Source organism: Echiichthys vipera (assembly GCF_963691815.1).
Source record: "Echiichthys vipera genome assembly, chromosome: 15".
Taxonomy (NCBI): domain Eukaryota; kingdom Metazoa; phylum Chordata; class Actinopteri; order Perciformes; family Trachinidae; genus Echiichthys; species Echiichthys vipera.
In genome coordinates, this window is record NC_139840.1 from 28,510,061 (window position 1) to 28,526,526 (window position 16,466).

At 41.2% G+C, this 16,466-nt stretch overlaps 1 protein-coding gene across 1 annotated transcript in view; it reads right to left on the reverse strand.

Annotated features, from left to right (window-relative positions):
- Window positions 1–1,493: 1,493 nt before the first annotated feature.
- blvra (biliverdin reductase A) overlaps window positions 1,494–16,466 on the reverse strand; it is a 34,955-nt gene continuing 19,982 nt past the window's right edge. The window contains exons 4-7 of the mRNA XM_083928867.1: window positions 16,238–16,335; window positions 10,055–10,162; window positions 8,376–8,544; window positions 1,494–2,458 (exon numbers count right to left, since the gene is read on the reverse strand). Of these exons, the coding sequence (XP_083784993.1) occupies window positions 2,203–2,458; window positions 8,376–8,544; window positions 10,055–10,162; window positions 16,238–16,335 (631 nt within the window). The 3' untranslated portion in view covers window positions 1,494–2,202. The remainder of the gene's footprint in view (window positions 2,459–8,375; window positions 8,545–10,054; window positions 10,163–16,237; window positions 16,336–16,466) is intronic.

Sequence of the window (16,466 nt, forward strand, 5' to 3'; positions counted from 1 at the left end):
TGATAGTATACGTAGTGACTCATAGTGTTCATAGCAGCAGGATGGGCTGCTAAATGATTACCAGAACTGCTGATGGGCAGACACATAAGGACTAGTCTTTGTGTTGTACCGTCTTTTCTCAATCCAGGATGGCCTGACATCTCAAAACTAAAGGAAAGACTTCAACAGAAGACACTGACCTCATTACCTGTCAGGACTGAAACTGGGAGATCATGTCTGGGTCACTGACAAAGGAAAAAGGGACAGCGAGAGCAAGGGCAGATACTCTAAGATCTTACATTGTTGAGACACCTCGGGGACTCCTGCGTCTGAATCGCAGCCACCTTGTTCCCACACCAGAGCCTACAATCACACCAGTCGACTTACCAGACAAAACTCATCCAGACAGAACAGCTGATCACCATCAAGCTGAGCAGTCTCATTCTCAGCCACAAAGTCCTCAGGCTTAAAGACGCTACCCAGCTAGGGAGAGAAACCCTCAGAGATACCTGAAAGACTTATATACTACTCCACTGATACTGGATACTAGTTTAGCTTAATATAGCTCATAAAAGTTTAGTTATAATAATCAGCTGAATGAGGAAACATCTGAAGAAAGTATTTTCTGTTTATTTTCTGCTCGACAATACTTGAAAATTGTTATTTGACTGCACTGTACAGTACAGTAGACATAAAGGGGGCTGTACTGTGGTGTTAAGTCACTGCCGCCTACTGAACAGATAAAGACAGTGTCATGTAACAGGGTTGAAGGGTTATTAAAATTACTGACTGGAACTCAAGACGTGTGTTGCCGAGCTCTCCCTTACACTCCATTCTTGCCATCCTAACATAACTTACCCTAAAGAGCTTGAAGTCTTGAAGTAACCAGACCTATTTGATTTGAATATGAATCATTTTACTTGTGAAACTTACCTGAAATTGATGGGCTAATCGCGCTAGCCCATCTTTGGGATTTCCAATATTAGGTTAGCAATCATGCTAATTATTTTTCTGTAATTACTAATGAAAGAAAATCCTGGATGTCTGTTGAACCTGTTTAGCTATCTGCCAAGATAGTAATCCTGTCTACGTTCAAGTAAAGGCAGAATATGCATGGTGGTGTGTGCCAAGTCTGTTTGACTTGTGTCAGTTGCTTGTACGAAGGCACACAATTGATTTGGTTTCTTTTTTTTTATATATCTCAACCTCTGTAAGCCTGCCTTCCCCCCCCTCTCTTAGGGAATAAGTCAGGTATTTCCCTGTGAGAATGACTTGTTTCATGTTTTTCAAAAGTAACAGTAACTATAATATCTATAGTAATGTGAATAGGACTTGTATGTTATCGCAATTAATATACGTATGTTTCTTGTGTTTCCCCTCTAGCAGTAATAAAATAAATGTTGAATCGCTAAACATCTTTTCATGTCATGTCTTTTATTTTTGCACCAAATTATGAAGAGTAGTATCCAATTTTGATATCAATAAAATCCTAATTATATAGATCCTTAGTGGTAATGAGTATAGGTGAGATGTGCTTGGACTTGTGTGCGCACTGGTGTATGTGTATAAATTGAATATCCTTTATGTAATGCTACATACTGGATTGCTCCAACAGAGTCCCGTTGTATAACATGCAATGAAAGAGATCCACTTGTCCTAAAGCTTCATATGAAATAGCTAACATTGCTATCTACTGGTAAAACAAATATACTGCAATTAACTTTGATATTTTACATGAGACACAAAGCAGAAAGCAATACATTGAAACCTCCCCACACAGGATTGATTTCCTGTTGATTTTCATATTTACCTTCATCAAGCAACAACCTTATGTTAAATAATTAGTTTCTATTACAAAGTACAAGCCCAATGTCAGCTGGGATCGGCACCAGCCCCCCCGCGACCCCGATAGGGACAAGCGGTTGAAGATAATGAATGAATGAATATTACAAAGTAAGTTTGCTAGAGTCTGGGGAGATGCTCAACATGAAATTCTACTTTCAGGCACCCATGTCTTAATATGTATTGATCATATTATGTGTTCAATGTCAGTTCAATGTTTTATCTTTCAAACTGTCACAATCTGTTTTGTTGAAACAAAGCAACTTATTACTAGTTTTTACAACGTACAATGTAACAACTCAAAGGGCAAAGTGATACAATAAAAGATACATTTATGATTAAAAAACAAAAGATTTATGATTTATGATTGAGAGTCCCCATTTAAGTTTGGCAAAGTTGCTGTATCATCTCTGCAAGTTGCAAGCAGTGTAGGATCCTGGTTTTCTCTCTCTGGAGCTCCTCTAGACTCACTTGGCCGACCACCTTTGCAGAGAATTGGATCAGGTCCTGCATGAAGAGGCCGACAGCCCCTCTGGGTGCACAAGGGATCTTGGTCAGGGTACAGGAATCAAAGTGAAAGTTGATGTGCTTGGTCCTGGGGAGGTCTGGTCCACGCTCCTCAATCCACATCAGAGGTCTAGAAGGACACAGATGAAATTAATGTTGAAATCCTTCTTAAATATGTAGTTTACCTGTCTCTTCATTTGTGCTCTAATTAACAGTAACCTCCAGTGTCTCATTAAGGCCCATGCACGAAAGTGCTAGAGGCCGAAACGGTCCCTGGCTCTGAAAGGGCAAGAAAACCTATTGTTTTTGCTGAAATTATTATTATTTTTCTACTATGGCAATCACATTTTTGAGGGGCTTAGGATGCACATAGGCTCACAGATATTGGCACACAGGTTAGAAGTGGTGAAAATCGCAAAGTTCAAAAGTCACTGGGGTTGGGCGTGGCCAGTGGGCTCCATAATGCCCCTGAACGCACGTCATGGTTGGGCTAAAGTTCTTTTGATGTTCATGAAATTGGGTGGGATCATTGCATCTTAAAGAGCACATGTACATTTTTGGATTTTTTTTCACTGGAGAGGAAGTCGACCATTTTGGATTCTGTGTGTCAATTTTCATTTTACAAACATGTTTTGCCCATGTTCAAACTAGTAATGACTTCGATTTGATGTCACAATTGGGCTTGGGCGTGGCACGTCAGCTTTATAGCATTTTTCAGTTACTTATCGTGTTCTTAAGAGCACAAAAAGTTGCACATGCATCATTAGTGTCTAAACGCACGACCGGTTATGGGTCTTGGGGTTGTGTGTGTTAAATTGGCTCGAAGGGCGCCCCCCAGAAAATTTCAAAGTCACTGCCCTGCACCTTGAAATTTGATGTAGACGTATGACATTTGGTAGGCAGATGTAAAGTATGGAGACTTTTCTTTATTTAAAAAGCCTCTTGGAGCCATACCCTAAGTGCAACAGGAAGTTGGCTGTGTTGTACTTTTACAAACTCAGAGAATTAACCTGAGTGACTTCAAATCTGGTAGGTCTAAAGACCTTTGTGATGCTAAATTGTGAAGCTTTTGAGGATTTATGGAACGCCATTGATGTGGCGTGGCAGTGAACTTTGCCCAAAACTTGAAAAAAAAAGTTGTCTTAGCTCAACTTTATATTGTCCAATCTTCCCCAAATTTCACCTGCTGGATAACAGTCCAGGCCTGAAGACATCTACATGCTGAAATTGAGTTATAGTCATAGAACCACCAACTGACAAAAGGAAGTCAGCTTTATGTGTCAAACTTTATCGCATTTTGAGAGAATTGGAATTCTCAAAAACTTACCAAAACTTGCACACAGGTCAGAAGTGGCAAAAATTGCAAAGTTCTGCAGTAATTGGACTCGTGTGTGGCCAGTGGGCTCCATAGCGCCCCCCAAAAAAGTTATTTAAATCTTCACGAAATTTGACCTTAACACAACAGGAAGTCCGCCATTTTGATTTGAACATGTCATTTTTGGAAATTTTCAAAAAGTTTGCTCTGTACTCCTCCTAGAGATTTCAATGGAATTACTACAAAGTTTGTCTGTACACCTTCAAGACATGGGCGACACTAAAGCACGGAGCATCAATCAGCTCGGCCATGGCGGGGCCTCAAATTTCGTCCCCACGCCATAAACCAGGAATTGGTCTTTAACATGACCGTACATTGTCCAATCTGTCCCAAACTTCTCAGGCATGATTTGACACTCAGCCTGAACACATCTATGGGACAATATTCCCTTATAGTCATAGTGCCCCCTGCTGGTAACAGGAAATGTCATGTTTTATACTTTGATGTCCTCGTCCTAACTGATTCATCACATCCTCCTCAAAAGTGGAAATGAGAGTCTTAAGACGTGAAGGATCGTTCATTGTGAACATGGGACCATGTCATTCAACGGCACGGCAAATTTTGATGGAACGCCATGACAAAAGACACTGCACACCAGGTGTTCAGCTCTTTTCCAAACTTCACATTTGATAAGAGACCTGCCCTGAAAATGTCAGCACAGACTTAAGACCTTCATGATGCTAGATCATGTAGCTTTTGGCTTTTCTGGTGTCATGGCGACCATCCTTCGCCGTGAAACAGGAAGTGGTTGTAACTTCAACATACTGTACATTGTCCAATATGCACCGAATTTTTCATGATTCATAAGAGTCCAGGTAGAGTGACAGTCGTTGGTTGGAAGGAGGCAATTTGTGAACAATTGTTCTTTGAGGTTAGATTGTTGAATCTCCTGGGAAGGGATGAAAGGGCTGCATTGTAAATTGGAGATAAGTGGTGTCTCAAACCTCCTCCTCTGTTTAGTGATGGTTTCTCTACTTTTGCATAGATGGCTTCTTTTACTCCTTTCATATCATCTGTCCTCGCTGACCAGGATTTGGACATTGTTGTCAATAGTTAGCTCTCCTGTGTTGGGCCATGCGTTTATGCAGTGGTTATTTTGTTTCTCCAATGTAGAGATCTTTGCATTCCTCGTTGCATTGGACAGCATAAATCAGATTGCTTTTGTGGGTGTGTTGTGTTCTATCCTTGGGATGTACTAGTCTCTGTCTGAGTGTGTTACTGGGTTTGAAATACACAGGGATGCAGTGTTTGTTGAAGATCCTCCTGAGTTTCTCTGATACCCTTCCCCAGGTTTTCTGTATACCCCAATGTGGAGGCTCCTGTGGTTCTCCATATGGACGTCACAATCTAAGAAAGGCAAACTATTATCCTTGACTTCTTCTCCGGTGAACTTGATGTTTCTGTCCACAGAGTTTATATGTTCGGTAAAAGTTTGCACCTCTTTGGATTTGATTTTTAACCCATGTGTCGTCCAGATATCTCAACCAATGGCTCGGGGTTACTACTTTGAAGGAGTTCAAAGCCTTGTCCTCTACCTCCTCCATGTATAGATTTGCCACAATAGGGGATACTGGTGAAAAATGCCATTAAACTGGAAATATGTGGTGTTCAGGCACAAATCCAGAAGTTAGCAAACGTGGTCTGGTTTGAGGTTTGTTCGGTTGTGTAAGGAGTTGTCCTGTGTGAGCCGCTCTATTACTGTGGCCAAAGCCTCCACGGTTGGAATACAGGTGAACAAGGAAGTCACGTCGTAGGATATCATGGTTTCATCTGGATCCATTTTTAAGTCTCTGACTTTGTTCACAAAGTTTATGGAGTTTTGGATGTGGTGTGGGGTGTTGCCCACCATTGGTGCCAGAATATTGGCAACGTGCTTGACCGAGTTTATGATGCTGACAATGGGCCTGAGTGGGGCCCCTTCTTTATGGATTTTTGGGAGTCCATATAAGCAGGGGGTTGAGTCCTGGGGATAGAGCCTGTAATATTGTGATTTGTTAATGACTCCTTGTTGTAGTTGCTGTAGACACTCTATAACCTTCTTTTTGTAACTGCTGGTAGGGTCTCGTTTCAGAGTTTCATAAGTGTTAGAGTCACTGAGTGGTGCAGAGATCTTTGCCTGATAATCAGTTGTATTGAGAAGAACTGTGCATCTACCCTTGTCTGCTGGAAAGATTGTGATGTTGTGGTCTTTGCTCAGTACTGTTACTGCTTTTCTCTCCTCAATGGTGAGGTTGGATGGTGGGACCTTAGCTTGGGACAACGCTGCTGACACTTTTAACCTCAGCTGTTCAGCATCAGTTCCAGTAAGGTTGTTTTTCTTTATATTTACCAAAGTTTCTCTTATTTACCAATATTTGGAGGATATATTTAAACAACCCTGCCTGAAATAAAGTTTTTGGGCAGTATGAGGTAAGTGGAAGGGCATCTGATTTGGACAAATTCACTTTATACCCTGATATCTTGGAGAACAACTCAATAGTCACTATGGGATGTCCAATATCATGCAACTTACTTTCTAAGTCTACAAAACAAAAAAAGGATTATCCGCATTGGGTGCATATACATTGGCCAATATCAGAGGATGTCCTTGTATCTCTGCTAGTGTAATAACTAATATGCCCATCTGTTAATTAATATAGCTAACCCTCCAAATTTATATGACCCAGCACGAAAGGATATGTGTCCCACCCATTCACTGCAAAATTTAAGTAATTCCTGGGGAGAACTATGTGTTTCCTTCAAGAATACTATATCTTGCTTTTTAGTTTTAAGATGTCTCAATATCTTCTTCCTTTTAATTGGATACCTTAGACTGTTCACATCCCAAGTTGAATAACAATGTACTCCAATTGCTAGCCATTGGCAATATTAGTGTATCTGACTGTAGAATGAGTTAAAGACATTAAAGACACTGCCAGGATATTAACAAATGAAACATCAGAACCAAGAACATTGTAGAAATAAATCTCAGCTTCCACCCCCATCTTGTGAGCATGGTCCATCTCGATTCCCCCTGGGGGAGGTGAGGGAGATGGCTGTGTTAGCCGCAGGATATTTGCTAGCTGCTTAATTCAATTAAATTTCATGTACAGTGCGAAATCACAACAAAAGTTATGTCAAGACACAAGAGATGGTCTAGACCAGTGGTTCCCAACCTGGGGGGCCCGACCCCCCAAGGGGGGCGTCAAAGATCAGGGGGGGTTGCGAAGCCCTCTTGATTTTAAGGGGTTTAATAATTTTAATGTAATTTAAGCATTTAATTCATATATGTGACAAAATCAACTAAATCCAAGGGCCACATTAAACATTTATTCGTGTATTTCAAATTTTAGATAATTTAATAAGTTATAGGCCTATATCACAAGGAACAGAGCGTTTGTGACTTGAACGCCTCACGTGCAGCAGTCGTTGCTAGGCAGAGCTAAGGGAGAGATAGCGAAGCGTCAGGTAGAGGAGACTGCCGAAAATGTCAAAAAGGAAAAGAGGGGCTACCGAGAAAGTTATATTGAGTTTGGCTTCATAGAAGCAATGGATAAAATTAGAGCAGAATGTATATTTTGCTGTGAGAAACTGGCAAATGAAAGTTTGAAGCCCTGAAAGCTGAAGCGACACCAGACAACTAAACATCCCGAGACGGTGGGTAAACCCAAAGAGTTTTTCATCAGAAAAAGAGAGCTTGTTGTCACTAGCAGCCCCCAAAACATAAAGGAGAGATTCTTCAGGGCGGGAAGCAACCAGAGGCAGGCAACGGTTTCATCCTTTGAGTGCTCTCTCCTAATTGCCCAAGCCAAAAAGCCACACAACATCGGCGAAACACCTTAAACCTACGTGCATTAAAATGGCTGAGATACTGTGTGGACTGCAGGTGGCTAACAAATTTAAGACTAAGTACAAGTTCTGAAGAAATATGTTCTAATCATACACAGGTTCTCCTCATTGTCCAATGCTGTTATTAAATAACTGAAATATAAAGTATTTCATGTAAAAGAAGTTATGATGTTCCTTATTTTATTTTTATTTTCATGGGGGGGGGGGGGGGGGGGGGGGTTACAATGGTAAAAATATGGGTCTTTTAAGAAAAAGGTTGGGAACCACTGGTCTAGACCACACTCTATGACTTATTCATGTTTTACAGAGACCCAACAATTCCCCCATGAGCAGCAGCAAGCCCTTGTCCTTGTTAGCGCTGGTGCACATGTTGAGCGGCTGAACAAAGTTTTCTTTGTTCGATATTACAGCTAGCACTGTTAAATTCTTCTGTTGAGAAAAATACTGCTATCTGAATGTGTTTTAGTATAAATAAAGGATATAAACCCAAAAGACAGCAAGACCACAAGTTTCAGGCCGCCATTGCCTATCCCTACGCCACGTGACCCTCTGCTCCAGCCATTCTTAATAAATCAATATTAATATTCCAAGTCACATAGAAAACGACTGACGCTGAGGCGCAGAGGTGGTTGTTTGTTCCTATTCAAGCCCACAATGCATTCCACGATTCCCAAGATGGCGCCATTTGCAACATGGCTTACGAACTGGGGACTCAGAGGAAAGGGAAATCGGAAAGTATTGAGGGACAGACTAACACATTGTTTGTTTTAGTCTTAACGTCATTTTGGACTGTTTATTCCATCTCTGTGGTAGTCATAATGCAAACGGATACAGTCATTCTCACCTGTTGTCAGAGGTTAGCAGCTTTGCAGTCATCTTGCTGTAGTTGTTACCACAGTCTTCCTCAATGGTTGCTGCAGTGACTGACAGCTCACCAAATAACTCAACCAACCAGGTGAGACGGGCAATGCCACTAAATGCTGGAAAACCAAATCCAGGCTTCAGCACTCCACCTTGAACAAATTGCAATACATACACATTATCACTACATTTCCTTATTGACATTTAGCTTGAGTTACAACCATTAAATGTGTTTGCGTTTTTTTGCAGTTTCTTTGAACAATATTCACATTGTGCCAATGTAGTCTTGCATTGCCAGTAGGGTTGGGCATCGTTTGGATTTTAACGATTCCGATTCCTATTATCTATTTCGATTCCTGTTCTAAACGATTCTCGGTTCCGAATCTTTCAGGCGCAGGTCAACAGGGCACAACTTATTTGACAAGATTTTTTTTTTTTTGACAACTCTTCACATAGGCCATTTTTGCAAATGTTACAAGCTGTATGTTTGAAGTCTGTCTGTGTATGAACGTAAGACCTCCAAAAATAGATTTAGCCAACTATGGCATTCAATTAAAAGGGATGGTCCCTAACTGCAACTAGAAACTAAAACTTCTTGGCAAGCAGTCTCCACCTCTGAGAGAGGATGAAGCCTTTTCACATCATAGGCTGTCACTTTGCTGTGGCATTCCTGGATTTGTTCTTCAGACAGCTTACCCCTTGCTGCTAGCTTGAATGGGGTCACGGACACGGTGTCATGTCGTCTACCTGGCGCTGCTTGTTGCAGCAACGACTCTGCTCGCTGATCGGTACTGTTAGCAGCAGCAGGCTGGCTAACCTTAGCCTGACTGAGTGAGCGTTTGACAACTGTTAACAGATTTGACACAGTTTTAGCAATAGCAAAAGTTAGCCTACAACTTCAGCTAGTCTGTTAAAAATATAAGACAACCATAATTGTCACGTACCTGATTCCGTTTGAAATGAGGAAGGTTTACTGTCCGAAGTAGAGGAAGCGGCTTGAGGAGGAGATCAACGCAACGACTCAAACACAGTACACTCCTCCTTCATTATGATACCATGCAGGCGAAGGTGTTTTGCCATGTTTATCGTTCACCCTCCTTTGGCAGTGACTAGTTTTCCACATATGTTGCACTGTGCTAATACATTTTTTTCAAATTAAAATTAAGCCAGACTTTCGAGCGGCGTTTTCTGCCATCCATGTTGAGTGAGTGACGTTCTTCGTTCGAGCGCGGAGTCTCCGCACGCCGTGTGGAGTAATACAAACAAAGTAGTGCGGATGTTTAAGAACCGAAAAAAAGGATTGAAATTCAAACAGCTTCTTAAAGGTTCTGGAACCGAACGTTAGGAACTGGTTCCTATTTAGAACCGCTTTTCGGTGCCCAACCCTAACTGCCAGACCATACTCCAGTGCTGGAGAAGTTTACACAGTTTAACATTCTGGTATCACAATTACAATTGTCTTGGGCAGTGTTAAGCCACAGATGCTGAAATGGTTCCACTGCAAAACTGTACAGTGCAGCATGATATTTGACAAACTGGAACACTCCACCAAACCTCAACCAGGAGAATACACCCAATACCAAGATTACAACTTTGTTGAAAGTTTTGTTGAAGCTCAGAAGTATCAAAGTAACAACAGAGACACAGACTTCTGTTTCTTACCAGTAAAATGAAGAGAACCTTCCTGCAGGATTTTCCCCTCTACTGCTCTTTTAAGTTCTTTGTAGTCTTCTGTCAGCAGCTCAATGTGTTCCTCATGGAGTATCACTCCTGACACACACAGACAGACACATACAACTGTTAACTGACAGAGAAGAATGAGATGTAATAACTGTTGGATGTGTGTTTTTACAGAAATGGGTTGTTGCAGAATGGGTTAATATGGCGGAAAAAAAATAATTGATTAATTTGTCCTGATTATCCTATATAAATAGGCTTTATTGTCAGGTTATTATGCAGGCTATGCTATTACTTTTAAGTTTAAAAAGACACACCAGACAGAAGGGCAATGAGGCACAATAAGAACTCAACAACGCTACATGCCTGATCTCTCTTGTTCATAAAAGTGTATCACTGCCAGATGTAAACTGTGACCAAAGCAGACCAACTTGTTCATTGCTGCCTTTCCTTGTCTCAGAGACCAGTACAGCCAGGTAAGGAATGAGTTGAAGGTCTCCCTGCAGGACCTGAGAGGAGATATCCAGGACAGAAGTTCTGGTGAGAGAACTCACGGCTGTAATAGGAGCTATAGTAGGACAGGCTTTGGGGAGAGAGAGCTGCACCTTAGAGTGGAAAACATCCTCCTCACCCTGAAGGAGCAGATCCACAGTCTCTGAGCCAGCTATCAACAATGAACCATGAACCACAGCCCTCCACCTCCACCTCCACCCTAACTGACAACAGGCCATCACAACAGATGGCAGTAAGGCCAAGCCCTTCCAGCACTGACCCACAGGGATGCCACCACCAACAAGCCTAGCAAGACATCTGGAGAGGAAAAGACAACCAGATGCTGACATTATTATGCTTATACACTCAAATGAACAAAAAATTGTTAATGAGGACCAGCCTTCCCCTGAACACAAAGTCTGTAAAATCTGGGGTCTCAGGACCAACAACACCCTCCACCAGCTTACAGAGAGGTTAATGCTGCCACATAATACACACAGGTAATAATGACCTGAGACTACATTCAGGAAAGGGTAGCAGTCTGTGAATGGAGTACCACAGAGGGATACACAGACCTTCCCCATCTCCGAGATTATTATCTCTACCATCCACCCATGAAGACGCTTCCATCCTGACACCATCCACAGAATAAATGCCCATATCTCCTGTGGATGTGATCGAGATGTCCACATGGTCCACCACCCTACCCTCAAGATTCAGTCTCTTCAACCATGTCCACCTCCATCTCTGGAAAGACATTAAAAGACATGCTTCAGGTACCAGCCCCAGTACTATCCCTGGCTACAGTACAGAACTGTGTAACATTCATATATTTGGACAAAATGTCCCACAAAACCTAACTAAGCTTCCTCGTTCCAACTCTGACGTCAAGGTTAACAAAAGAATGGCAGATACCTGTAGCACTGTCAAAGCCTGGGTCTGTAAATTGTCCGAGGTAGGTTACGAGGAGAGTCTTTAGGTAGACATACTTTATGCTCACTTCTTTGCAACAGCACACTTGATTAAATGTTAACGGATCTAGATCCTTTCTCTCTCAGTGCATTCACAGTTAAACCATGTCCCTCTATGTTTGACCACAGCCAATAACTGTTTCTCACAGCCCAATAAGCTGTTCAATATCAGTAAAGCACAGAAGAGTTCCAGAAAGCAATCAGCAACCCCAAAATTCAAACACTATTAGATACCTTTCTAAACGCCTCACATGGTCACAGTAAAGAAGGCACAAATGATGCAGTTAGACATGTCAATCACATCATCATGCAAACTGCTTAAAAGCTTTATTGCGCCTTTATTACACCCTGCAGTCTGTGTGAAAGGCACAGAGACAGATTCAGATCAGATCTGAGCTGAGCTGATAACGGAGTAGTGTTGTCACGATACCAAAATTATGACTTCGGTAGGATATCTGCCTAAAATATCTCGATACTGATACTGAAACGATACCACTGTGGAAAATAAAAATCAAAGTAATGGAATAAAATATTAAATGACAGCATGTTGAACTTAAAATGATTTATTTGTATTAATTAAAACACTTACATTTAAAAAATGTATTTTATATATATATTTATCAATATATTTTTGTAAAATCTGCTAAGCTTTATAGCTACTTAACTTGTTATAACATAGTTCTGTGCTCTAATCCGACCATTCTCTACTAATATAAATTACAATAGATAAATTATTTACAAAAATGTAGATGCTATGATTATATTACCAGAACTGATTGACTTAAAATAGATATTTTATAACTGGTAAAATGGTAAATGGACTTGTACTTATATAGCGCCTTTCTACTCTTGATTACTCAAGGCGCTTTCCCACTACTTGTCACATTCACCCATTCACACAAACTTGAATGTCTGTGTGAATGGGTGAATGTGACAAGTAGTGGTGGCAGTGGACATGTACATACCATCTTATCTAACCATTTACACCAGCATGCGGAGCAATTTGGGGTTTAGTGTCTTGCCCAAGGACACCTCGACATGCGGACCGGAGGAGCTGGGGATTGAACCGCCGATCTCAATGATGACCCGTTTTACCTCTAAGCCACATTTGCCCCAACTGGCGTCGTCGATCATTCTTGTGAACACCAGTGCTTGTTATGGCAAAGTTAATGTCTCCAGTGTGAACTGTTTGCATACAGAGATGTGTGAACCACATCAGAGAGTTAAACAGTTAGTTTTAGCCCTGACTGCCTCGATCAGCTCTGATGGTGAAAAAAGTTCACTTGTCACTAAATAAACACTTGCTTAACTTCACGTTACATCTGGGGGATATTTATGTTATCTATCTCTAACCTGCAGCTCTCTGAACTCTTTGAACAAGTCCACATGTCTGTCAGCTCCATGTTTCTCCAAGTTGGTCATGGTGTGTATCGATTTAAAGCATCATTTACAAACGGGCTCTGTGGTGTCCATGGGCTTGATACTGTCTGCGTCGTTTTTGCTCCGTGCGAGCACTCATGCTCCTGCCGACCGTCATTTCAGCCATGTCAGTCTCTGTATCTGTAATAAACCTGATTATATTCAGGTTAAGGGAATACTCCGGTTTCTCAAAAAACATATAAACACTGTACCCCTGCTAGAATTCTCATACCCTGGTTACCAGCCCTAGATAACTCCTTTAGTAACCATGGCATTCTTGCATGTAAACGCTTTACCGGGATTATTATCGGGTATTTCGTCAGGGTTATATCTCCCCCTCCCCATTTCGGCTTTTAACCCGGAAGTAGAATATACCAGGAAGCAACGGCGCCGGAAACATTGTGAAAAAACAACTATAGAGCGTTACCTTTAAACCGAGGGAGGGCTTTGCCATGGCAACTAACATCACTACCAAGAAGACACACATTGGTCATATAATTCTGTCAAAAAGTCAGCCATTTTCCCTCCGCTTGTGATTTTGACAAAGGTGGACCGGAAAATAAAGCCGTATTCAGTCCAGCTGTATGTTGGCGGAGTGCCACCTATGTCCACCTGTCCAAAATATATCCATACATTGCTAGATAGTCAGGTGAGGGGATCTCCATGGAAAATGCTCCACAGCACACAAGCTACGTTTGGTAACTACCATCCAACTAGCATCTAGTGATCTCCGGTGGGCGAATTGCTTTCTGACATTTCTGACAGTGAGATTGGGATTCAGAAAACTGATGTTATTCATCCAACGTGACACAAAAGCACAACATGTTTACATGCGGGTTACGTGGTGAGAAGGGTGAGATTTGCTAACCTTAGCCAACATTATTACTATTCCAATAGTAATGTCAGCATTCAATTAGTATACTATCTTTACTATCTGTAGTACAGTACTGTGCAAAAGTTTTAGGCAGTAGTGGAAAAAATGCTGTAAACTAAGAATGCATTCAACAATGGAAGTGTTATTAGTTTATTTTCATCAATTAACAAGATACAGTGACGGAACTGAAGAGAAATCTAAATCAAATCAATATTTAGTTTGACCACCCTTTGCCTTCAAAACAGCATCAATTCTTCTTGGTTCACTCACACAGATTTTGAAGGAACTCAGCTTGTAGGTTGTTCCAAACATCCTGGAGAACTAACCACTAACCACAACTACCCACACTCTGTGGGGCCACACCATCACTTCATTTTCTTTACGCTGAAGATAGTTCTTAAATTGGCTGTATGTTTGGGCTTGTTGTCCTGCTGCAGAATACATTTGGGGACAATCACATGCCTCCCCGATGGTGTTGCATGATGGATAAGTATCTGCCTGTATTTCTCAGCATTGAGGACACCATTAATCCTGACTAAATCTCCAACTCCATTTGCAGAAATGCAGCCCCAAACTTACAAGGAACCTCCACCATGCTTCACTGTTTCCTGCAGACACTCATTATTGTACCGCTCTCCAGCCCTTCGGTGAATAAACTGCTTTCTGCTACAGCCAAATATTTCAGATTTGGACTCATCAGTCCAGAGACCCTGCTGCCATTTTTCTTTACCCCAGTTCCTATGTTTTCGTTTACAGTTTAGTATCTTGGCCTTGTTTCCATGTCAGAGGTTTGGCTTTTTGGCCACAACTCTTCCATGAAGACTACTTCTGTCCAGACTCCTCAGGACAGTAGATGGGTGAACTTGGGTCCCACTGGTTTCTGCCAGTTCTGAGCTGATGGCACTGCTGGATATCTCCAGATTTTGAAGGGAAATAAGCTTGCGGTGTCTTTCATCTGGAACTTTCATCAAGTTTCCTTGGCCGATCACTGTGTCTATGATCCTTAACGTTAATTCAATTCGACTTTATTTATAGTGCCAAATCATAACAAAAGTTATCTCAGGACACTTTACAGACTAGTACCTGTCTCTTTGTTCTTCTTCAAAAGAGTTTGAGCAGCACATCTTGAAACCCCAGTCTGCTTTGAAATCTGTGCTTGTAGAGACTTTGCTGATGCAGTAGAACTACCTTGTGTCTTGTTGCTGTGCTCAGTCTTGCCATGGTGTATGACCTGTGACATCAAACCGTCTTCCACAACATCACCTTGGTAACAGAGTTTGGGTGTTCCTCACCCAGTTTGAAGCCTCCCACACAGCTGTTTCTGTTTCATTTAATGACTGTTTCAACCTCCATGTAAAATTGATGATCATTAGCACCTGTTAGGTGTATGATCAATCAATTATACTAGACTATAATCCTACAAAATCCCTGAATTTGTGTACCTATAATAATTGATGCTGGTTGCAAGGGGTAGAAGTACTAAATATCGATTTGATTTAGATTTTTCTTTTGTTCGCTCACTTTGCATTTTGTAAATTGACAGTTCTAATACCTTAACAAAGTACAGCCAGCACAACCTAGCCCTCAACACTGCTCCAACAGCATCTTGGATCCAACCAGTTCAAAAGTTAATCAGTTCAGATCTCTCCATCTATTGTTTTGAAATTTAGTACTTCAAGTTGTTGATGTACTTGCATGTTAGTGTAATGTAATGTCCATTATGACCTACACATTGAACATACATGAGTACTTTGAGTACTTCATTGTTGCATTACACCTGGTTCAGTCCAAAGATTTGCAATGAGACTAAAACCGTTTTAAAATGTTGTGGGTAACAATTGAAGCGTTGTGAACCACCCCCTCTCGTCTCAACTCAAACCAGCTAAAGTTGTCACCTGCGACCCATCTTGTCAAGTCGCCAGTAGATGGTTTTAGATCATAAGGCACATCACCTGTAGCAAAGTCCGCTGGTCAGTCAGTTACAAACTGTCAGCTGGGTGAAATCGCAGTTTTGGATGGAGGCTCAATGAGTGAGTGAGAGAGAAAGAAAAAGAGACAGAGAGAAAGAGAGTCAAGTGAGCTATATACCTATAGGGAGAGGGAGTGCCATAATTGAGAACAAAGCAGTGATTCTGGGAAATAAAATGTTATTTTAGCATATTGCTATATCTTTCCTAAGTGTATTTTATAATGTTACAAATTATATCCAGCTATGAAAAAAAGCATGAAAAGCATCAAGTTAGAAGGGAAGCATCAAAGGTCATTGCTATGTAGATGATACTCGATCTCACCTCGTTTCGTTGGTCTGAACTGGCAGGTTACAGAACCTTGCAGACCTGTACACTGCAAGTAATTGCAAGTTTCAACTCGTCTCATAGCAAATCTTTGGTCTGAACTGGGCTTTAGTATCACCTTTTTCCTGGGCAAAATTCCAAAGTTCCACAGCAGCCTTGTAGTTCATGGTCATGGGATACTCGACACAGATGTGTTTCCCTGCCTGCAGAAAAGTTCTGATGAGACAGGAGGAGGGAGTTGTCTTTATCAAAATAAGTGAAAAACACACTGATTAGAAAATAAATTGAATATACAATTCAATTCAATTCAATTCAATTTTATTTATAGTGACATAAGTTATCTCAAC